The 24,863-nt window shown below is 36.3% G+C and overlaps 2 protein-coding genes and 1 pseudogene across 2 annotated transcripts; 1 reads left to right on the forward strand and 2 right to left on the reverse strand.

Annotated features, from left to right (window-relative positions):
* The first annotated feature begins 2,709 nt into the window (after positions 1-2,709).
* Positions 2,710-4,121, forward strand: LOC108834858 (uncharacterized). The gene is made up of 2 exons (XM_057004181.1): positions 2,710-2,946; positions 3,054-4,121. Exons 1-2 carry the CDS (start codon positions 2,710-2,712, stop codon positions 4,119-4,121), a joined length of 1,305 nt encoding a protein of 434 aa, XP_056860161.1.
* A 12,455-nt stretch (positions 4,122-16,576) lies between these two features.
* Positions 16,577-17,731, reverse strand: LOC108834350 (gamma conglutin 1-like; annotated as a pseudogene).
* Positions 17,732-19,870: 2,139 nt separating this feature from the next.
* Positions 19,871-22,929, reverse strand: LOC130507316 (probable aspartic proteinase GIP2). Its single transcript, XM_057002029.1, has 2 exons — positions 22,035-22,929; positions 19,871-20,425 (listed from the first exon to the last, which is right to left on the reverse strand). Exons 1-2 carry the CDS (start codon positions 22,863-22,865, stop codon positions 20,063-20,065), a joined length of 1,194 nt encoding a protein of 397 aa, XP_056858009.1. The 5' UTR covers positions 22,866-22,929; the 3' UTR covers positions 19,871-20,062.
* Between the last annotated feature and the right edge of the window lie 1,934 nt (positions 22,930-24,863).

The raw sequence follows: 24,863 nt of genomic DNA on the forward strand, positions 1-24,863 counted from the left end.
AGCGGTGAGACTCCTGTACTCGGCCTCTGTGCTAGACCTTGCAACACCTTTCATTTTCCTAGAACTCCAGGAGATTGGTTGCTTGCCTAGATAGACAATGTATGCTCCAGTAGACGTATAGTCGTCATGATCTCCAGCCCAGTCTGAGTCCGAGTATGCATGAAGTGTGAGCAAGATACGACCTTAGGCCAACAAACTCGCCCCCATTGTCTGAATAGAGGGTAGTGATTTTGGACTTAAAACGATTTTCCACTAACATCTTGAACGAAGGAAATATATGAGCGACTTGTGATTTTGCTTTCATAGGAAACATCCAAGTGTACTTTGTAAAATGATCAACAAAGAGCACATAATATTTATAACCATCAATAGAATGAATTGGTGATGTCCATACATCAGAAAATATGATATCAAGTGGACGAGATGAAGTGAGAGTAGTGTTTGAAAATGGAAGCTTGTGTGTTTTATTACTGAAACATGAGTTGCAAGGTAAAGAAGATGAGGCAAAAACTGGTAAATGAAAACAAGAAATCATATGACTCAAAGTCTGAGAGTTCGGGTGGCCTAAACGAGAGTGCCAACCCGACTTAGAAGTTTTAAAACACGAGAAAGCCAAAGCACTATTAAGATTAGAGGAGTTTTCAGTCGGCCATTCGTAGACGCCTTTACTGGCCTTGCCGTTGACTAGTGTTTCCCCCGTTCTTAGGTGCTTCACCTGAAAATCAAAAGGGCACATTTGCACCATAACATTGTTAGTCTTGTAGAGCTTGTTGACTGAGATGAGGTTTTTCCTCATAGCCGGAACACATAGTACATTAGTAAGAGTTAAAGGACGAGATGAGGGAGAGAGTTCAGTTGAACCAGTATGAGTGATTGGTAAGCCAGTTCCGTTGCCGATCATAACGCCATCACCGCCATGATAAGGTGCATGGAGAGACAGATTGTTGAGATCTGAGGCAATGTGATGTGAAGCACCACTGTCAAGTAACCAAGGTGATAGCGACATGTCAGACGCACTTGCTGCAGTGTAGTGAGCCTGAGGAGTCCATGGAGGATGAGCCATCTGCTGTGGAGCATGTCATTGTGGTGTCTATAGTAGCGGTGCTCCTGGACGGTAATGTGTTTGTGCAGGAGCAGAGGAGTATTGTGGGCATTTGCGTGCACTGTGTCCTTGGACACCACATATATGACACTTCCCAAGATAGCCACGTCCTCTGCCTTGATAGCCTCCTCTTGGTGAAGACTGTCTTCTGTATTGTGGTCGTTGGTACGGACGTGTTTGAGCAGTGTTGGCAGTGACAGGAACAGAGGAATTCTTGATTTCTTCTGTTGTAGCAAGTGTGTTCTCTCTTAAGAGAAGCTTTTCATGTAGTTCTTCAGTGGTGATAGGAATGTCACGACCATTCACCATCTCAATTATTGCCTTGTAGTCATCTGAAAGTCCTTCAGTGATGTAGTCAAGTAGATCTTCATGCTCAATCGCTGCTCCAAGAAGAGCTAATTGATCGGCTTTGGCCATGACTCCCTGCATGTACTCAGTAATGGATTGTAGTTTTCATACCTTCTAGGAAGAATACTAATAATAAATGGATGTGTTCCTTTGTTGCTCTTTTTCAGACTTTGTTTGATTTGTTTGACATGAGCCCTTGATGGTTTTCCATACGTGTTGTGGAGTAGAGTCCAGATCTCACGAGTTGTGGTTGCTCTAGCAACGACTGGTTTAATGTTGAGTGAGAGAGTTCCAAGGATGGAACTGTATAGAAGGCGATCTTGTCGCTTCCAGACTGCTAGCGTGGGGTTGGGTGTTATTGTCCCGTCTGCATTGGTGACTGTCTCCGTCGGGGTTTGATCTGTATCGGAGATAAAGATATGGAGTTCATGAGCTTCAAGCAAAGCTTTAACTGGAAGTCTCCATGTGATGAAGTTTGTGGAGGTGAGCTTTGTGATCCCGTTCATATTGAGCGAGATGATGGACGATTTCATGTCCGAGGGATTGAAAACAAGAACCATTTCGGCTGAGATATTCCCTGAGTTTGTCATAGTAGTTGACGTGATAAGAAAGAATAGAGAGGGGATGAGAAAAAAATTAGGTCAGAGATAGATCGAAAGCTCTGATACCATGTAAGATAGGTTTCGAAGTAAGTATTATTGATAGTGTATAAGGTTAGTTATACAAGCTATACAAGATCTTTGATAAGATCGTATCTATAGAGATAAGTACAAGACTTAGAGATAATTATCTTTGATCATTATCTACTACTCTAATAATATATGTCGAGAGACTAGTACTATAAGTACTATACTTCAGCTAAAAATAAACAGTTAGAAACTTAAAAATGCTTATCAAATCATCATATTCTATGAGTGTATTTTATTATTACGACGACTAGGTGGTTAATGTACATAGAAATGCTAAAATATCTATGTAGGAACTCAATATAAGATTTTTCTCTCTCTTTTCTAAACGAGGTTCGTCCTCATAATAAGGAAAGTAGGGCTTTTGTTGAGATTTTTTCCTCTTTTTGTGCCTCCACAAACAGAAAATCTCTTTATTTGGGTCAAAATCTAAGCTACCTAAGTATTTTTCTTTGAGTTTGACTAGGGTTTCACCGTAGCCGCCTTCGTGTTCTTGACGTAAGAAAGGACCCAACATCTTTTCTTGGGTATTTTTTCGTCTCAAACATGAATCTTAACAAAGTTTTCGAGACGATGTCGTTGGAAGAAGAGGATGTACCGGTTGATCTCCCTGACTTGCCGCAATTCAGCGCAGTGGAGAACAACAAGTTGGGTATCATTGGGAGAACTTTAAATCCTGAGAAACAAAGGATGAAAGATCTCATATTGGACATGCCTAGGAAGTGGCAAGTGTATGATCGTGTGCGTGGGGTGGCTCTGTCTGCCACTATGTTCCAATTTACTTTCAAATATGAACATGACCTAGAAGAGGTCTTAAGGAAGCGTGTATGGACTTTTAACGAATGGAGTATCGTTATTGAACGGTGGGTAGAGAAGCCTCCCGAGGATTATCTGAAGTTTCTACTGGTCTGGTTCAGATTCGAAACATCCCGGTGAATCACTACACCAAGGAAGCCATAGAAGCTTTTGCAGATAACTTGGGTAAGGTGGATATTGTTGCTTACGATCCAAGCAAGGCTCAGAGCAATGATTACGTCAGAGTTCGAGTGTTCTTTGATGTGGCAAGACCGGTTAGGAAGACAAAGGTTTTCAATTTGCCGCGTGGGGGCTCGGTGACCATAAGATATGATTTTGAGAGGTTGCAGAAGCGGTGCTACCACTGCCAACGACTCACTCATGATAAGGATAAATGTCCGATTTTGGTACAAGAAAGGAAGGATCAAGCCTTGGCGCGAAGGCAGAAGGTGATGTTAGAGAAACAGATTGATGGGTTGAAGCTTCACCAAGATGATCCTCTCTTTGGCGTGTTAAGTGATGATCAAGTGGGCCTGGATGTGGTTACTGGAAGGCGTAAAATCAATCCAGAAGTTCTACAAAACATGCGTGAATATTTGCTTGCGTCTGAAGGTAGTGAGAAAAGGGTAAGAGAGGAGCGTGTGAAGAAGTCGGTCTTGGATTTGGCAAATGATCCTATAGGCCAGAGGAATTTTCTGAGATTGGAGGCTCCACCTACGGTGATTTGCGAAGTGGATAAGGACAAAGGACTCGTCTTTGATTACTCTTTGAAGAAGGTGGAGAACCAGTTGATACTGCGGAAGGAAAGAGATAGAAGAGATCAAAGTATTGCTAATGAAAATCACGGTGCTGCCTCGGCTCCAGCTGGAGGAAGAGTGTCGCTGAATGACTCCCCTCTTCAGTTTTTTGAATGTTCGACGGGTTTTAGCGCTGGTAGCTCAGCAGCTAAATCTTTTGGGACTTCAAACAGTAGGAGTGGGAAGAGATTCAGACCCCCAAAAAGGTTGAGAAGATTCAAAGCAAGAGTAGTGAGGGTGGGAAGTGAAGATGAGAAAGGAAAAGGCCTTGAGTTAGATGAGAGGAAGCTCCCATCGAAGAGAAGAGCTGAACATGTTGCAGAGGAGTTTATGAAAGTAGCGAGAAGGTCAAAACCAGAGGTGGTCCCAAGTGGGGGACTGCCCCATCAATAATGCGTATTCTAAGTTGGAATTGTCGAGGCTTGGGACGGTCTCAAGACTCGACAATTCCCCGCCTCAAGGAGATACGTAAAATGTATATTCCTGAGGTAGTGTTCTTGATGGAAACGAAACAACAAAAAGATATGGTAGTGGATTTGAAGGTTGTGTTGGGTTACGACAGAGTAGCAGTAGTGGATCCGGTTGGTTTAGCGGGAGGTTTGGCTTTGATGTGGAAGAGTGAAGTAAGTTTGGTGGTTAAATATGCAAACAAGAATGTCATGGATTGCTGGATTGGTTACCGAGGACAAGGTTTCTATGTAACCTTTGTTTACGGTGAACCTAGTCAGTATGGGAAGAACAGAGTATGGGAGCGTAACTTGCGGTTTGGTGCAGGAAGGAAGGAAAGTTGGGGTCTGGTTGGTGATTTCAACGAGATCATTCACAATGGAGAGAAGATTGGAGGTCCTCGTAGAGGAGAAGCGAGTTTTGAGGATTTCAAGGAGATGTTAGAGGTTTGTGAGATGAAGGATCTCACAGGTTTTGGGGATAGCTTCACATGGGCTGGAGTGAGGTATAAGAAGTATATTCAGTGCAAATTGGATCGTTGCTTCGGTAACAAGCGATGGAGATCAACCTTTGTGAAAGCTTCGCAGACCTTTATGGAGCGATTGGGCTCTGACCATAGGCCAGTGATGGTAGATTTGGCAAATGAGGTGAAAAGAAACAGAGGTGGCTTCCGGTTTGATAAACGAATGGTGGGTAAGAACAGAGTTGAAGGAACGATAGAGGAGTCGTGGAAGAGGGCGAGAGAGAGACAGAAACTCTCCATTATGGCTATCTTGGGGGAGGTTAGGAAGTCTTTGGGAAATGGAAGAGGGACAATGAGCACAACTCTAGTGAGAAAATGCAGAAGCTAAGACATGAGTTGGAGCTAGAAACGTCTTCGATGGCTCCTGTGTGGGAAAGAGTTAAAGAGCTGAAAGGTGAAGGTGGCAAAGCCTTTAAAGAGGAGGAAGAGTTCTGGTTTCAAAAGAGCAGAGACAAGTGGCTGGTTGTAGGAGACAACAATACTAGTTTCTTTCATGCCTCGGTGAAAGCTTGCAGACAAAGAAACCAGTTAACAAAGCTTGTTGATGATGATGGGAAAGAGGCGTCTACCATCTCAGAGTTGGGGAAGGTAGCGACAGATTATTTTGATAATCTCTTCAAGTCATCACCGTCTAATAACATAGCGGAATTTCTTGAGGGTCTAACCCCTAGAGTGACATAGAGGATGAATCAAAGACTGATTAAAGAGATTAGTAGTGCAGAGATTAAAGCTGCGGTTTTTTCCATTAACGCAGCAAGCGCTCCTGGCAGTGATGGAATGAATGGTCTGTTCTTTCAGGAATATTGGGACATTGTGGGAGCAGAAGTGACAAAAGAAATCAAGGATTTTTTCCTAAATGGGGTCTTTCCGGTGGAGTGGAACTTGACACAAATCTGTCTGATTCCCAAAATCAACAACCCGACCAAGATGGTTGATCTTAGACCTATTAGTTTGTGCTCGGTGATGTACAAGATTGTTGCGAAGGTCCTGGTTCATAGATTAAAGCCTCTGTTGGAGTTCATTGTGTCACCGACTCAGTCTGCCTTTGTACCTGAGAGGCTCATCTCTGATAACATCATCATCGCTCATGAAATGGTACATGGACTCAGAACTCATGATAGGATATCCAAAGAGTTCATGGCTATAAAAACGGATATGTCTAAAGCTTATGACCGCATTGAGTGGACTTATTTGGAGAGCTTATTATCAGAGCTCGGCTTTCACTCTGTTTTTCGAGACTGGATAATGAGATGTGTGCGTTCTGTCTCGTACACGGTTCTGATCAATGGTGAGGAGCAAGGCAAAGTGCTGCCTAATAGAGGGTTGAGACAAGGAGATCCCTTATCTCCCTTTCTCTTTGATATCTGTACTGAAGGGCTATCACATAGACTAAATGAAGCAGAGAGTAGAGGGGAAATCACGGGTATAAGATTCTCGGAGGAAGGTCCTACAGTTCATCATCTCTTCTTTGCCGATGACTCTCTGCTCCTTTTGAAAGCAAATGAAGAGGAGTGTGCGGCAGTTTGCAAGATTTTGAGAGACTATGAGGAAGTTTCTGGCCAAATGATTAGCTTCCAGAAATCAGCAATAACTTTCGGCAACAAGGTGAGTGAAGTGATGAAAGTTAAGATCAAGGAAGCGACAGGAATATCTAATGAAGGAGGAACTGGAAAATACTTGGTCTTGCCGGAGTGTTTTAGTGGTTCTAAAGTGGAGATGTTGCAATATATCTATGAGAAGATGACTGCTAGATTTCATGGTTGGTATGCTTTCTTCTTGTCAACAGGGGGGAAAGAAGTTCTCTTAAAGTCAGTGGCCATGGCAATGCCAGTTTTTGCGATGTCAGTCTTCAGACTTCCAAAAACTACTTGTAAGCGCCTCACTAGTGCAATGGCAAGTTTTTGGTGGAATGCACAAGAAGGGCAGAATAAAATGCATTGGGTGTCGTGGGAGAAGATGTGTCTAGACAAGGAAGATGGTGGAATGGGTTTCAAAGACCTTGAGAAGTTTAATCAAGCCTTGCTTGCAAAGGAAGGCTGGAGGTTGATAATTGGCCCATCGTCCCTTTGTGCTAGAGTTATAAAGAGTAGGTACTATCCTTTTGGTACTTTTCTAGAGGCTAAGCTGGGATCCCGACCATCATATGCATGAGAAGTGTGCTATTTGGCCGTGAACTCTTGATAAAGGGTCTAAGATGCAGTGTTGGCGCGGGAGAGAACATTAATGTTTGGGTCGATAAGTGGCTATTTGAGGATGCTCTGATGGCGCCAATGAGGAAACAAACTTTCTTCAATGTGGACTTGAGGGTGTGTGATCTTATAAATCTTCAAACGAGAACGTGGGACAGAGGGAAGCTGAATGAAGTTTTCTTTCAGTGTGATATAGAGAGAGTGCTGAAGATCAAACCGGATGTAGGGAAGGAAGATGAATATGAGTGGGTTCATAACAGAAGTGGAGCGTACTCAGTGAAGTCAGGTTACTGGCTCGCGTGTAAGCTTGATCAATCGGAGGTAAGAAATCAAGCACAGATCAAACCCTCTCTTAATGGAGTAAGAAGTCAGGTATGGAGAGTTAGAACAGCGCCTAAGATTAAAATCTTTATGTGGAAGGCACTGTCAAATGCACTTGCTGTAGCTGATGAATGCTTGTCAAGGGGCATGAAGGTGGATCCGAGATGTCACAATTGTGGAGAAGAGGGAGAATCCAAAAACCATGTTCTGTTTACTTGTCCAGCCGCTCGAGTAGTTTGGGCTTCTTCGGGAGTTCCCTTCCCACCTAGAGGGTGTGAAAATAGGACTCTGCATGAAAACTTTTTCTATCTTCTTAACTTGTGGAAGGATAGGAGAGTCCCGAAGGAAGTCAGTCGTGTGTTTCCTTGGGTCTTATGGATGTTATGGAAGAACAAGAATGTTTTCAAGTTTGAAGGGAAAGAGTTTGAGCCGGAGGAGACAATTATAAAATGCAGGGAGGAAGCGAGCAGATGGTTTAGCGCGAATGAGGCAGCAAAGAGTAATGAGGCTAGAATTTCGAAACGATCCAGAGCAGTGAAGGTATGGAAAACACCAGAGGTTGGAAGACTAAAGTGTAATGTTGGTGTTACTTGGGATAAGAAATCCAAATTAGTGGGTTTAGGTTGGATTGTCCGTAATGCAGAAGGTCACACGGTTTTGCACAGTCGTAGAGCTTGCAATGGGGCTCAGTCGTTTCTGGAGGCAAGGCGTTTGGGGCTGATTTGGACTGTTGAGAGTATGAGATCGCATAGGCTTCAGAATGTTACTTTTGAACTGGAGTCGAATGAGCTTGAGGGGTGTGTTAATCGACCAAAAGAGTGGCCTGCTTTCAGAGGTTATGGTGTGGAGCTCATCTCTGTTTTGGATTGTATTGCACAATGAGAAGTAGCTTCTGTGTCTCGAGTTTCAAACAGAGCTGCCTTCTTGATAGCTGAGAGTGTTACAAAGGAAAAAAAGGTTACAGTCCTATGTTGCACAAGGGAGTCCAACGTGGCTACGGGAGGTTCTAGCAGAGGAGTCTACGAGGTCAGCAATGGCTTAGTGGGAGGTGTCCTGCTGGTGTTAACGAGGGCTGTGTTTCTTTGCCCTGTTTTTTGGCTCTGTTTTCTTTGAGTTTTTGCTTTTGGTTTGTAGCTCAAGTTTTGTTTGGGTACTTGAGCTTTTCGGTTTCTTTAAACTCTCGTACTTTTGTTTCAGAGTTAAAAAAAAAAGAACTCAATATAAGATTTTTTGTTGAGACACTCGTAATTAAAGTATAATGTGTTTATACATGTATGCAATGAATGAAATATATACCTCATTGTTCACATGATGTAATATTCTTCTAGATATCGCGCAAGCACTACGAATTATGTATATTCAAAATCGATATATTCGTGTAATTTATGGAATAGTTAAACAATTTTGTACTCACGTATGCAATGTTTTTTTTACAAAGAAAATGGTTAAACCCGGATCAATGATGATACAAGCCTAACCCCCGGGTGGAAGTACAGCCCACGGATAGACCTTCTCCTGAGCATTCAAATGAGTCGAAAGCAATGGACCCATATCCGTGTGGCCAGTGGGAATCGAACCCGGGATCGTATTGAGGCCGAAGCTCTCTCAAATACCACTAAACTAACCCCACTGGTTTGCGCACGCATGCAATGTTTGTGTGATTTATTCGGAGTTTCCAAGTCAACATATATAAACTAAACTAGACCATGACCCGTCCGACCGGGCGGGTGTTTATTTAATTTTTTAGTTTTTGATTTACATTAAATGATGTATTTGTTAATAGTTACTTGTGATACATTGAGTTCTTTTTGAATTTTTAAAAAACAATCAAATGTGTGAAAAATATTTTTTATTATAAAGAAAACTTAAAGTGAACAATAATAGATTATATATGAAATATATAAATCAATTTAGTTAATTTAAAATACGTTGAAATAAATGACTTTGAGTCATATATAAATCAATTTAATCGGCTCATTGTTATTACATTTTTTGTTAGGGCCATAGTGTTTTATATCAAATTAAGTTGGTCTAGTGGCTCATGACTCCCCTCTCTTATTCTAACCGACAATTTTGTTTTGTAACCGTTCGGTGTTTAGAAAAAAATTGTGAAGAATGAAAAAAAGAAATATCTCAACTTTCGGTGTTCTCCCATAGCGATGACGATTTCAAAACTCACTAATCGAGGGTCTAATGTTTTATCTTTGTGAATCTGATGTTTTTTCTTTACGAATCAAGGTATGGAGTAATTAAATCTTTTTGAAATAATTGGTTTATTTTTCATTCTGTTTCAAAGTATATTCTTTGCATGTCTAGTTACACCTAGTTAATTAATAAATGTCCATAACATTTATAAAGCAAATAAATTGTTTCCTAAAAATAATGTAGTTAGCAAGAATATGGACAATTGCCTCATTCTTAACTATTTACTTAATCTTATATTTAATATTGAGTACTCTGCAAGTTCAGCTAAACAGATTTTACTGAGAAGAAAACATAGATAATTTATTTATACGATATTTTTTTAAGACTTATTGAGACTTAGCTCTATGTGGGGTGAATAAACATTGGTTTAGATGTAAAGGGAAATTCAATTTTATCTTAAAATTATTTTAATAGAGAATGGAAGTTAAGTTTTATTTTACGACAATAAATAATTTCGAAATTAATATCCTAGATTTTTTTTTATGATAACAAATACATAATTTCGGAATTTATTTAATACAAGAAAAGTTAAATTTTGTTTTAGGACAACACATTAACTAAATTGAAAAAGACAAACATTAAAATAGAGATTATCTATAAATAAACAGAGTGACAAAGACACATTTAATAAACTGATTAAGACAAATATTTTTATAGAAAGTTTAATTAATATTTTTAGTGTCATGCCATTGTAAATAACTTGAAAAACTAAGGGATATTTTTAAAGTGTACTTCTTTTTTAATAATATAGATAATATCGTACTATACATCCCCTAGTTAGTTTTATTTTCATTTATTGGTCCAAGTAAAGTAAGCATGTCATCTCGAGATCTTGAGTTTGACAATCTACATGTATTAATTTTTATATTTTCATACATCAATATTTAATTTTTCATAACTAATGCTATATGTTTAAGATGTCATGTAATATAATTAATTTTATTCAAAATACTTGGGCCGAATCGGTAATATGGTTATTTTGATACACTATCCAAACCCATTTTAGACATATTGGTTATTTAAATATTTTTATATTTCTATACATCAAAACCGAATTCATCCAGATCCGAAATGATCCAACTCAAAATTCATACATAAATTTATAGTATTGAAACAGACTTAATTTAAAAAAAACAATACTCGAAAGGAACAATTTGTACTTAAATGAATAACCAATATTCATTCCTAACTGATTTTAATAAAAAAAATTTCTATGTGTTAGGCTAAATTAAGTGAAATAAAAAAATCATTTATTTAGTAAATTATTATATGGAGTGAAAATTTAAGTGACAGTAAAAGTAACATATTTTTTTATTATTTTCATTTTAAGTTATTATTTTATTCACAAAACATGTTTTTGAATTATATTTTTGACTACATAATTTTCCAACGAACTGAAACTAAAATAAAAAAAATATTCTAATAAAACAAACCAAACCGAACTTTTAATCATATATTTATATAATTATTTATATTTTTGATTTGATCATTGGCACAAGTTTATATTGATTAATTAATAAATAAAAATCTGCACTATTATTATTGTGGTAATATAATTTATGATGTGGATTATTGTTAAGGTAATTTAATTAATGAAATTTTTAAACTAAATAAAATACGGAAATGCAATTAATATAATATTACTATCAATGTTTCCAAATAATTTTAATTTAGACTACTATTCATGTTTCCAAACAATCTCAATGTGTACTTCAGTTTTAATAATATAGACTAGCTTTTGACCCGCGCTTTCAAAGCGCGGATTTATTTTCCTTTATTTTTTTTTAAAATTGATAAATATTTAGTAAATGTCATATTTTTATATATATATTTTTTTATAAAAGACTTAAGCTTTTTTATTTTTCTTTATCGTGTTTCATTTTAAAAGAGTATAGGCCAGAACACAATATTCGGACCCGAAGAACCAACCCGAAACCGACCCGAAAATCAGGGTCCCGAACCCGATCAGACCCGGGGTAAATATCCGAATGAGTTCTAAATTGCTATATCCGAAGAACCGGTCCCGAATCCGACCCGAACCGAGAACCAAATGAGTACCCGAAGATATCCGAAATATATCTAAAAATATATGTTATAATTATATTTATAATTATTATAATTTTAATTAATTTTATAAGTTAACTATAGTAGTTATTTTCGGTAATTTTGAGTATTTTTGGATAAAATATGATAATTTGGATAAAAATTTACCAAAAAAACTGTATAAAATGTATATTTTTGGTTACTATTGAATAATTTGGATACAAAAATTTGAACCGAATCAGATACTTTGGTTACTTTAAGTACAAATAACCGAACCCGTTAGATACTTTGGTTATTTGGTTATTTTGCAGGTTCTTATGCATGAGAACCGAACCCACCCGGACCCGGAAAGACCCCACTCGAACCCAACCCGAAATTTTATAATACCCGAATGAGATTTAATTTCAAAACTCGAATGGGGTTTAATTTTAAAACCCGAAAAACTCGATATCCGAAAGAACCAATCTGTACCAGAATGGGTATCCGAACGTTCAGGTCTAATGAGTATTTATGTTTAGAAAATTAAACTTTATTTTTTAATGAATTAAGTTGGTATAACTCTGATATATTAATTTTATTATGTGGTTAATTTTTTAATAACAAAAAATATACTTTTAATAAAGATTTATACTTTTCAATGAAAAAATTCAAAATTTTTTATGAATGCTTAAATTATATTAAAAATAAAAAACATAATAATTAAGTTATTAATTTTTGTTCACTACACAAAATATTAAGAATGGTTGAAAATAAATTATTTGAATTAGGGAAAAAAATAAGAATTGGATCTGATTTCTTAATCAGCCCAAATGGCCCAAGAGAGATGATGTGGGCAGTGGGCTGGATCCAAAAAAAAATGACCCAATAAAAATGTGTTATTAATATTACTTGATTGCCCTTAATGAAATAAGCAATGTGAGTTAAAGAAAGGGCATGTTTAGTAAAAAATCCAAATGTGCTTGTACTTTAATAGTATAGATGTGAGATTTTCTCTCGGCAAACAAATGGCGAATGTAGAATTATTTTTTTATGGGTTCAAACACATATAAACCTAAAAATATGGCTAACATATTATTTTTAGCAGGAGAAAATAACTAAAACTTAAGGTATATTATGTAAATTTTGAAAATTTTATGATGGCACTTGCCACCTTCTTGGCTCACCTAGATTCGCCAACAAACATATTGGTCTGGTGCTTTCTGTATATGGAAAGGCAAAGCTTCTGAGGTTGTTGTGAAAGACGGGAAATTCTTTTGCAAGAACAGTGGATAGATGCTTCAAACTTACTCCATAAAAGATAGTGATTCCACATGAATTTTGATGCTCAGTACATCGAAAGTGTTATATGTTGGGAAGAAGAGTACGTTTCAACACTCAAACTTCTTTAGGTGGAGAAGCTACTGTTGCTGCATGAAGATTTTTTGTTTAGAATGGTGTTCTTAAGGCTGTTTGGCCATTTTCCATGTTTGGCAGCAATTTTTAATCTTATTATAGTAGATCATATGTTGATAAGAAAGTATAGTTGATCATAAAAATATACATTGAAGTTTTCACTGTGTTGTGAGTATTATTATATAGCTAATAAGAAAATCCTGAAATTATGTTCAAAAAGATCTAGAAAATAAATGAGTATTACAAAGATTTTTAAAAGTAATCTTATGCAAAATATTTTTTTGAGAATATTTAAAAAAATTCTTGAAAATATTAATACTAAATTTATTAAAATTCTTACTAACAATCAAACTCTGTATATGTAATATAATAAAAAATCTGGTATGTGGCATCGAGAAATTCCTAGTGTCTTTAATGACAAAGATTGATATGTTAATTTAAAAACTAATTCCAAATTAATTTTTTTTTCTCCAGAATATCTACGACTATGTCTTCTTACCAATCATTCAATCTTGGAAGCAATTGCATCTCAAACATCAGTTTCTAACAACTAGTTTTTGTGAAATATTTTGTAGTATCACTAATGCATTGTGATTTTTCATAGTTTTAACTTTGTTATTTCTCATGTATTCATCCATTTAACTTGCATTTAGGTGTGTTTAGCGTCTTTGCATGTGCATTTGCATTATGGAACCTTTGAAACAGGTAGTTAGGTAAAATAGAGCATTTGGAGAGATGAAGTGATAAAAATGAAGAACTAAGAGTCGGAGGAGCACGTAGCGGCAACGTCTAGCAGCCTCTACCTAGGCCACTAGATTCACATATCCGTAGCGGCCTCCTCTAGCTGTCTCAACACTGGCCGCTAGAGAAAATGAAGAAAAACTCCATTTAATCCAAGGAAACTCCATTTTATTCGGGGCACAGCGGCCTAATCTAGTGGGTAAGAAGCAACCGCTAGATTCAACCATTCCTAGAAACCACCCTATCTGGCTCAACAAAGGCCGCTACGATCACTAACCTAATTGGATTTCGAGTTTTCAGTCTTCTAGTATAAATAGAATTTTGTCTTTGTTAAAAATGGATATCCTTTCATCCATTGTAAAACACTGAAACCTTTTGAATCTTTGGAGTTTTATGCAATTAGTACTTCTATTCTCTTATTTACTTGTGATTATCTCTTCTCCTATCTTGATTATTCTTTTATCTATCATGGGTTTAAGTGTAACTAAGATGATTAGTGAGTAATCACCCTTTGAATCCATGGATTAGGTATTTAAGGTGTTTATTTTTAGATATCTTTGTTTCTATGCTTATGAAATGTTTTTAATGCTACATTAGACTTGATCACTCTTATCTAGATCTTAAGCTATTCTATGCCCGAAAAGTGTTTGTTAAAATGCTTAAATGAACTTAGTATTGTTCTATCTTGAATAACCAAAGGGATCTGATGTTAGTATTGGTAGATGGTTAGTAGACTTGAACATAATGCATGCTTGAATGAATTAGACCAATGGAAATTGATGTTTAGTTCATTATTGCATAGGAATCTTTACCTTGGGAAATGATTGATCTTTATTAATGTTCTAGATCTATAGAGATTTGTGATTGCTTAAAGTTAACACTTTGACTTGGAAATTAATTAACTTGGATCAATTGCCTTAAGCCCATGAGTTCTTCTTTGAACAACTGATTGAAAGCTTTACATATTGTCTGTCTTAGTTAAATCTTGTTACCTATCAACATAAATCCACTGATTGCACATAGATTAAGCATTCTCTTGTATTCTCTTTATATCATGACCCCTTAAGATTAGATTGATATTTATCTTTACTACTTTGATCTTATGATTGTAAAAAATCCTTATCAGTCACTTAAAATCTTTATTAAAATATAAATTATTAGTGTTTTCTTAATTGCAACAAACACTTTCTATTTTTCATTCATATTATAACTTACCATATATTTCTTATAAATTGATTTACATATTAAACTTACTGTTTGAGCAACACTAACAAAAGATAATGAGTCTAATAACTGTAAAATTTTGATAAATTTAGAAAAGAAAAAAATATAAATAAATAATGTCTGTGTTTTGATTTTCTTATTGAAATTATGAGCTGTGTATAAGTTTGGATCAATGATAACATAGTTTCATGAGAAACAGATAAATAAGTATTTACATTACAGTTTTAAATAACTTTTTATTGATCTGCATCTTCATTATCTATATACAGTATATATTTATAATTAAAAAACAACAACTTTAAATTTAAGTTTCAAGCGTTTTAAATTCAATGTACAGCCAGAAATAACCTAGAAAACTTCTAATCTTAGTAATAATATAAAATTAAATATTAAAGAAAATTAAAAAAAAAAAGAGAGAGAATCAAAAATATCTAAAAAGATGATATTAGAAACTCATTTGAAACTTCTTTTGCAACATGTTTAGTTTTAAGTGGTTTCAAATTTTGGAAACTAGTAAAACATAACTCAATAAATCAGATGTATTAAAATATTAGTAATTATTAGCTACGAATCTCATTTGAGGCATTTTACCGATGGAGTTGTTCTAAATTACCCTATATGTAAAATCAAAACTGCAAAAAAGGAAACAAAGAGGAGACATCATTTTATAAATATACATGATGATGTTATTCACATAGCAGTGCCAAATAACAAAGTCCAAATAAATATACAAAACAATGATTTTTTGTTAGGTCTTCTTGCTACTCTCAATTATCCTTATCCATCTAGCAAACACATCGTAGTCTTATGAACCAAAGGTTCAAGTTCAACCATTCGCTTGGATCGTCCTAGCCGTGACTTCCTCATCGACCTCAACGGTGACACACCGTTATTGCTGAACTGCGCCACCGTCGCCAAATCCCCTTCACACCTCTCCATCAGATGTGGTTCCCTAATATGCAAATTTGCAAACCTAACTTTTCCTATCCTAACAACACCACCAAGAAGCCTACGTGTGGCAAGTACTTCTCAACTTTGTTGACGAACCGACCAGTGAATGGCATTCACTGAATGCTAGGTTCCTCCGAGACGCCTTCTCCTTACTATACACTCCTAATGGAGCATACCATATGGACAGTGAAAAGATCTCTACGTTGAGTTTGACTTGCACAGGCGATGTTACTGCCTTAAAAAATATACCCTCCTCTTTCAACGGGACCATTGGTTTAGCTAACACTCATATATCGATTCCCTCGCAGCTTGTGTCTATGTACAAGTTTCCTCCTAAGATGTCTCTTTGCTTGCCTTCCACGGAAGGAATGGAGTCGTATTCCGGTAATTTTAGATTCGGTGGGGGCCCTTATTACTATATGCCTTTCGCTAAAGATGTCTCCACCATCTTTGCCTCTATGCCTTTGATCAGTATCAAATCTGGTGAGTACTAGATTGATGTGAAGTCCATCCAAATCGGTGGAAAGACCATTCCTATACTCCATGGAACTACAAAGATCAGTACATGATTAGCTCCTTACACAGCCCTTCACACTTCCATTTACAAGGCCCTTACGGCAGTCTTCGCCGGAAGTGCTAAGATGGTTAAATCTCTGGCTGTGAAGCCGTTCGGTTCCTGATTCCGCTCCAACGGAGAACGTGGAGTTCCGGTGATCGAGCTTGTGCTGAGATCGGACGTTTGATAGTTGACTATTAATTAAATGATAGAAAAGATCAGACGCAGATCTTGAGACACAATTTCATGTGAGGAATTACATGCCAAATAATCTATCACGAGTGCATGAAGTTTTAAGAAGTAGAAGAGAAGGAGAGAAAGAGAACTTGGAAGCTTTGAGATCGAACTCCACCAAATTATCATCCAACTGAAAACCTCCTAGCACTATTGGGTTTTTCGTATACAAGTCTCCTTCTACAAACCTTAAACAAACCACATTTTTGCTCACCTTTACAAAAGAATTTGACCTGTGGATCCTCTACTTAGCCCATCCACTAAGAAACAAGTCGATCACCGGAACTCGACATCCTCCGTTGGAGCGGAAGCAAGCTCCGAAAGGCTTCACAGCAGCCATCTTCGTTGTTACAACGAAGACTGTGACCAAAGCCTTATAAATGGAAGTGTGGAGGACAGTGTAAGGAGTCAGAGTACATAATTGTGGCTTCATGGAGTATAGGAATGGTCTTTCCACCGATCTGGATGGACTTCACATTGATTAAGTATTCACCGGACTTTTTACTACCGACCAGTGGCGTGGAGGCAAAGATGGTTGAGACATCTTTTTGGAAAGGCGGATAAAACAAATGGCTTCCGCCGATCCAAAGGTCACCAGAATAAGGCCCCATTCCTTGACTAGATGGAAAACATAGAGATATCTTTGGAGGAAACGAGCTGCGAGTGTATCGATAAGTATGTGTTAGCTAGACCGACGACCTCAATAAAATCCAAGGGGGATCGTCTTTAATGCCATAGCATCATCAGTGCAAGTCAACATAGAGCTATTTCCACTGCCATAGCGATAACTCCATTAGGTGTGTATGGTAAGTAGACGGTGTTTCGGAAGAGCTTGGCATTGTCGAAGGAGCGACATGTGGACTTCTTGGTGTTGTTGGGACTGGATAAGTTAGGGTTTGTATATTTGCATCTTGTGGAGCCGCATTTGATGGGGTGATAGGAGGCGGATTTGGCGGGTTTAACAACGACTGTGCGGCTCCGTTGAGGTCAACGACAAAATTTTGGCCGGGAAATTGGGCTAATTCCCAGATGGAAAAAGGGATGGAGTAGAGATTTGTTGTCTTGTCTTTACGATTATGGTGTAAAGAATTCTAGAAATTTTGGTCTTACGAAAAAGTCTATTAGCAAGGTAGATAAAAATAACTGAAAGCAGTAAGAAGAAGACACAATGAGTCATTATTTTTTTGGTTGTTTGTTGTTATTTGGGCTGTGATTTGTGAATTACTAAAACGCCCATCATGTATATTTTTGTAGAATGATCTATAAACTTGGGACCTCTTAGTTTGTTTTGTTCTTCTTTGTTTTATTTTGAGTTCCTTTCGAGTTTTGGGTAACGTTTTTTATGGATGCAGCCAAAGGTATCTTACCACGTATTTTCTCTCTCCTTTGTTCCCCTTTTCTCCCCCTCTGCGTTTCAACTTCAACTTTCAGATCCGATCTTGCTCCGGCGTCTGGACGATGTGTCACCGCGCGTACCGGCGCCGGAGTCTTTTTTCCTTCTTCTCAGCACTCTCGTTTTCTATTTGCAGCTGAGGTGTTTTCTCTCTCCCTCTCCGCCTTGTCCATGGCTTTGTTCTCAGAAGCTCCGGATCTGGCATGGTCTTCTCGGTGGTAGAGTCTGGATGCCGAGATGGTGCGGTTACTTCCGATGCTGTCGGCATTTAGGTTTTCGTGAAGTGTACCCTTAAGCTCCTTACAAGGATTGTGGCAGATGGAGGAGACCGATTTGCTCATCAGCCAAGGTTCAGTGGTGTCGTCTTCGATCTTCCTCTTCCTCGACGGTGAGGTGTGTGTGGTACTAAGGGACCGTCTCTTCTTGGTGTCTTGAAAGACCCTCTCTGTCTACCAGCACTGAGAGATTTAGAGGCTTTCATTATATCAAATGTGTGCTTAGTCCGGTCTGCTGGTGTGTGTCAGAGGATGTGATGGTGGCGCGTAGAGTGTTGCAGTGATACGGTGTCGGGGACACCGTCTATGTCTTCTCGAGGTGGCGCTACCGTCTATGGTCTTATCGAGGTGGCGCTGCGACTTTCCTCTACTCTTATCACCCTCTTCCAGGCTTTTGTTTCAGTCTCCCAGTGAAGGTACATCAACTTGGTCTCTTGGGTTTTAACGCTCATGTGGCTATATTGTTCTGAACTGATCCGTACCACCGGTTCTCTTCTTGACATCTCAAGCTTACCTTGCTTCAGTTCTCGAAGTAGGGTACTGGAAAGGATTGTGGAGACTTCCAATGGTCTGGGGAGTTCATCCGTTCTTGGTTTTCAAGTCAGTCTGTGGCTATATCCTAGTACCATGAATTCGATTATTTTGCTTATGGTAATGTCGCATCCCTATAGCTATAGGCAGGTCTTGGAGCTTCGAACTGTATCCTATCTGGTTGATTTTAATACAATTCTATTTAAAAAAAAAAGAGAAAAAAAATCTTACCACGTTATTTCACAAAAATGACTTTGATGTAAAAATATTTAAAAAAACGATTTAGCTAATATTTATGTTTCTGTAATAAAAACTCCCACTGGATTTAGATTGGGTATCTCAAAACCTTGAATGATATACACTTTGCGTTTTTAAAGTGATTTATATTGTTAGTTCTTTTTACATATTTAACAAATATTTGTTGAGCAAAAAATACTTAAACTAATGTTCTAAAAATTGATTTAGGTGGTGTATAAACGTACATCTAAACCTTAGTCATACTAAGTCGTCTCTAAAAAGTGTGTATTATTATTCTTTCAAAGAGAGATAAAAGGAGAAAAAAGAAAGAGGTTTCCGATCGTAGATCTTCCACCTCCGACCGGCGTACGTGGGCTTTCTCAGCCACGGCGTCAGTCGGACTCTTAGTTTAGTCTTCTCGTTTAGCTTATCTAGTTCTTTACTCGGCATTGCGGTCTTTATGGGCGGTTTTCGCTTTTGGTTTCCGGGAGACGGTGGTTCAACCATCGCTTTTCGCCGGCGTTTGACTCTGGGGCCGCGCCGTATCTTTTTGGTGGTGGTCGCCGATTTCTGTTTTTCATGGAAGGTTTCGAGCTGAATGAAAATGGTGTCTTTACGGTGGTTCGTGGCCGGGATAGGAGGAGATCTCGATTTTTTTTGATGGATGCTCTCTTAATCTCGGGTCGTTGTGGTTTATACTCCGAATCCTAGACTTCCAATACAGTCGTTTTTTACGGGGACAAACACATATAAACTTAAAGATATGGCTAAGATATGAGAAGAAAATAACTAAAACTTAAGATATATTATGCAAATTTTGAAAATTTTATGGTGACACTTACCACCTTCTTGGCTTGGCTCACCTAAATTCACCAAGTGATATGAAAAATAAATAGCAACATATTTAAAAAAAATATATATCTGTGGATCAACGTCTAGTAACGAATTATAAAAAGAACATAAACGATGTGTTAAGAGGAACGGATTTATAATTTTATTTAGATTTCGCCTGGACCACATGTGTTTACACGCTAAAAAGCCAAAAGATAATGACTTGCATGCGTGAATAATTCTATTTCCGGGAAGGCCACGTAGAGCAGCTAGTGTTATGGAGCAAGAGTGAGTCACTAAAAGCCATAAGCGTGGTGCTAAAGTCGAAATCAATCATATAATCTTGAAGCTGATGTGTCCCAACGACCATCGACTCTTTTGGTTTCTTTCCTCCGTCGACGAACGCCAAACAAATTACCGTCTCCAACACTCTCACAACCGTATTCGAACCGTGAAAGCTCCACTTCACCTCTCCTGCCCTCCCCGGCACCCCAATCTCTACCAACGGAACGTTCATCAGCCCCCTCTTGTTCCTCGTGGAAGCGCCTTCGTCGAAGCAGTCTGTAAACGGCGCATGTCCTGGAGCCTCGAACATTCCTATTTTCTGTGTAGATAAAATGAACCCAAAAATATGAACAGATGTGGTCAATAAATGCTAAATTTTTTCTTGAATTTCCTCATATATATAAATTATTAATATTATTTATAAATATATCATTTCCCAACTTTGACTATATGCAATTCCATAATGTGACTATTATAAATAAATATTTTTAATATCTTGAATTTGTTATTATTAACTAACTGTAAAAAGTACATAAAATTAGTATTTTTTTTTACAAAATAACAAAATACTAAGTTTATTATTTGAAAACAGATTATTTATTATACAGATGAAGTATCCCCTAGTCTATATTTGAGAAGTGATTTTGACATGTGTAATCACCATATTAATTTTGAAAGAAAAATTATGACATGGCACACTAACATTGATGACATGTCTTGAAATAAATTATGACATGGATATTTACATTTAGTATTGATTTATATTTAAGATAATTTTTTAAAAATATGGTAATAACTTATAGATCATTATGACATATTTACATTTAATATTGATTTATATTTAAGGTAAAAATTTAAAATATGGTAATAACTTATATATCATAATTGATATAAAAATAAATAATAAATTAAATAGAAATATAATAATAATTAAAATTTCGAAATATTATTTAGCTATATTTTATAAGTATATAATTTTTATTACAAAAACAATTCTTCAAAATAATATGCATTTTGAAAAAAAAATATTCTTTAAATAATGACATGGACATTTACATTTATTGTTGATTTGTATTTTTAGTAAGTTTTTAAAATATGGTAATAACTCATAGATCATATTAATATAGCAATAAATAATATAATGTTATAAATAAAAATATAATATTATTTTGGAATTTTTCAAAATTTAATTCTATTTTATAATCATTATTAGTAAAACAATTCTTCAAAATTATACAGTTTTTAAATGTAATTTTCTAATCCAATACTATTAGTTTATTTTTAATATCCATAAATTTTAGAGAGTTATTTAGTTTTATGTTTTGATAATTATACACTTAACAAAATTTACTCTTGCATTTACAAAATTTGATTTAAAATATTTAAAAAAAGAAGATATAAATTAAAGAATATTTCAAAATTGTAATTTTAAATATATAAATACATATTGCTAAATATACATTGAATAAAAATATTTTTTTAATCTTAAATTTTTTTTGACATCTTAATATTAAAGTTTTACATATGATTAAATTAAGATTATATATTGTAAGCAAATAATAAAATCAAAAATTAACAAAATCAAAAATTAACAAAATTTGTATTTTAAATAAATTTTAATTTTAAAACTTTTAGTTCTGCACATGGTGCAGGAAGACACCTAGTTTATTATACACATGAGTTTAAATGTGATTAATTGATTAATCCTATAAGTAAATATACTTAATATCAAAATTTGTCATTACTTAATAAAACTTACATTTTTATCTTTAAAAATAACTTAGAAAAAAAATCAAAACAGATGGAGTATTATTATACACATGAATTTCAATCCAGCTTCTATATCAAAATCAGATTTTTAATTTATTCAACAAATTTTTTTTTGTCACTGAATTTATTCAACAAACTAAAAACAGCTTTTTAAATACCGTTGCTTTTTGGGTAAATGACCGGGCAAGAGCATTGTAGATATCGGTTTGTAGTACGGTGTAAGGAACCACTGTGCTCAGCTTAGCTCCGCCCTCAAGCAAACTTGGGCTCAACGATAAAGGGCTTCCGCCAACGTAGATTGACTGGACAGAGAGTAGATAGTCTCCCGAGCCTATGTTTTTCAACGGCGTCAAAGTCAACGGAACCGGATTATTACCACCGTGGAACGGCGGAATGCGATAGTAGTTAGCACCGCCGATGTAAAAGTGACCGGTTCCGGAGGAAGGCAAGCAGAGAGCGAACTTCGGGATGATGCTAAACGCTGACGTCACCTGTCTCCAGAACGGAAACTGTCCCGGAGAAAGACCAAGAACTCCGGCCACGGGAGGGGAGAGGCCTTGGAGGTGTTTCTCCTCAGCGCAGGAGAATGTGAAGCGAGGGAGGGAGGCTTTGGAGACGGCGGCTCGGTCTTGAACGACACGGCAGGTGGTGACGACGGGGGTTACGCCGAGAGGGGTTGGTTGCCGGTAAAGACAGGTGTTCCCGTCGCAGCCGTTCCCGGGGATGGATTTGCAGGTGGAGCTCTGACAAGTGACGAGGCGGAGTGATGATAAAGATTTGAGTTTGCGGCAGTTGAGCCACGTGAGGTTGGTTCCAAGGTCGAGGAGTAGGTTTAGTGGAGATTTTACGGTGGTTCCGATGTCGAGAGTGGTGTAGAATTGTTTGGTGGGTTCGTGTTTTGTGATCGGAAGAAGGTATTGGGCTTGTGATGTCAGAGTTATGGCGGCGAAGATTGAGAGGAAGACGGCGAGGTGCAAACGACCACCCATTTTTCCTTTTTTATTAGTCTTTTGTTTGGTTGTTGTGATGAAGATGGACAATATATGCCTGATATTTATTGAGTTAAGAACACGTTTTCGATCAAAGGAGATGAAAGATTAAATTATTTGACTATTTTTATTTCCTTATTTATATAAAGTAATGTATTCTTTTTGGTCACCATTAATGTGATTGATCAATGCATCATACATTATGCATGAGACCATTGATTATATTTGAAGAAATAGAGATCAGTCGGTGTAGCATTAATTGGTAGGTATTTAGGTAATATAATAACGTAGGTGGCGAGATCTACGGTATAGTATCACTTTGATCCATAGGTAGTTTGTTGACCTGCAAAATACAGTATTACTTCTTTCTAGATCGAAAATTGATATATAAACAATACATTCAACTCGAACAACGTTGTTAACAATCATATCTAAAACTTCAAACCTAGAGATTAACACGATTCAAATTGTCAGAGTTAACCCTAACAACTAGCTCATCCTGTTGTATGTAATGCCGTTTGTAACTCTGGAATCCTTAATATATCTTGTTTAAATAGCATAAGCTTTGAATACTCAAATACGATTTCACTGCATGATCACAATAACCCTTATCTAGTTATCTTATAGTCGTAATTTTTATGTTCATAGTAGATTTTTTTTTTAATATCCTACTTTTCAAATTCGTTTAATTAGAATATGTATAGTCGTGAATTAATTCGTGGTTTGCAACTTGTTGAATTCAGTTTGGAACTTCAGGGTGAATTATTGATGTCGTCAAGGAAGCCATTATCATTTTTTCCTTCTTGATTTAGAAAAATATGGTTGCTACTTTCCTAAAATGGAATTGACGATGTGTTCAAGTCCTTTCCGTTGACGTGATTCCATGAGACTTTCCTCGAAATCGTTGTACAATATTTGGTTTTTGTATTTCCTTAAAAATTTTAAAATTTTATACTTTATTATTTGGTTAGTCTATCATCTCTGATCTCTATCAAATATGTGCGGTACTTTTTTTTTTTAATAACTCTGGTATTTGGGCAGCCACATTCCCAACTATCCCTCCGAAGGAGGTCCAGCGCCTCAACGGAAGAGATGTTAAATCCGTTGTGGCCAAGGCTCGAACCCGGGTGGCGGACAGTACAGCTGTACCTCCTTTACCACCAAACTACGAGCACTTGGTTTGTACGGTACTTCTTACGGAGATGATTTAGAATTTTTAGTTAAATTTTCAACGAAAGATAGAGTCGTTCAAATATTTATAATAAATCATGTATACTCTAACCATATATATATATATATATATATATATATATATATATATATATTTCTTATTTTGCAATGCAAACAGAAAACCAAAAAGATAGATTCTAGTTTTTTATCACATGATAGATTCTCATATAAACCCATGATTTTGTTTTATTTATTTTTGCATGGGTAATGCTAATTTTACTACCATTTTCAAAATTTACCTTTAAATGATAATTAATTTCATAAATACTTTAAATTTGTTATAAAAATACAAAATTAGTCCTTCTAAATTATTTATAAATGTTTGAAAATATTTATAAATGGTTAGGATTTTTTTTTGACAACAAAAGACTAAACTATTATCTATGCTTATCCTATCCAGAAAACCAGACCGAAGACATATTTTCGACATAGAATATAGCAGAAGGGGAACTTCTAACACCTTGTGCCAGCTTGTCTGCCACTAGATTGCGTGCCCTCAAAATATGTCGAATCTTGAATACATATTTCAAATATTTCAAGATTCGAAATATGTCGAATCTTAGATTTATAAAATTTATATGGTTTAAGATTATTTATATAGCAGTTTATAAATCCACCATCCCTTTAAATACTAACTCTAAAAATAATCACTAAATCTTAAAACTAATCACTAAACTTTAAATTCAAATATTATGAATTTTTTAAAAAGTAATATCCAATAAATTGTATTTCAAATAATTTGTCGTTTTACATGACATTTTGAGTCTG

The sequence above is a fragment of the Raphanus sativus genome, chromosome 2, assembly GCF_000801105.2.
Source record: "Raphanus sativus cultivar WK10039 chromosome 2, ASM80110v3, whole genome shotgun sequence".
Classification (NCBI taxonomy): domain Eukaryota; kingdom Viridiplantae; phylum Streptophyta; class Magnoliopsida; order Brassicales; family Brassicaceae; genus Raphanus; species Raphanus sativus.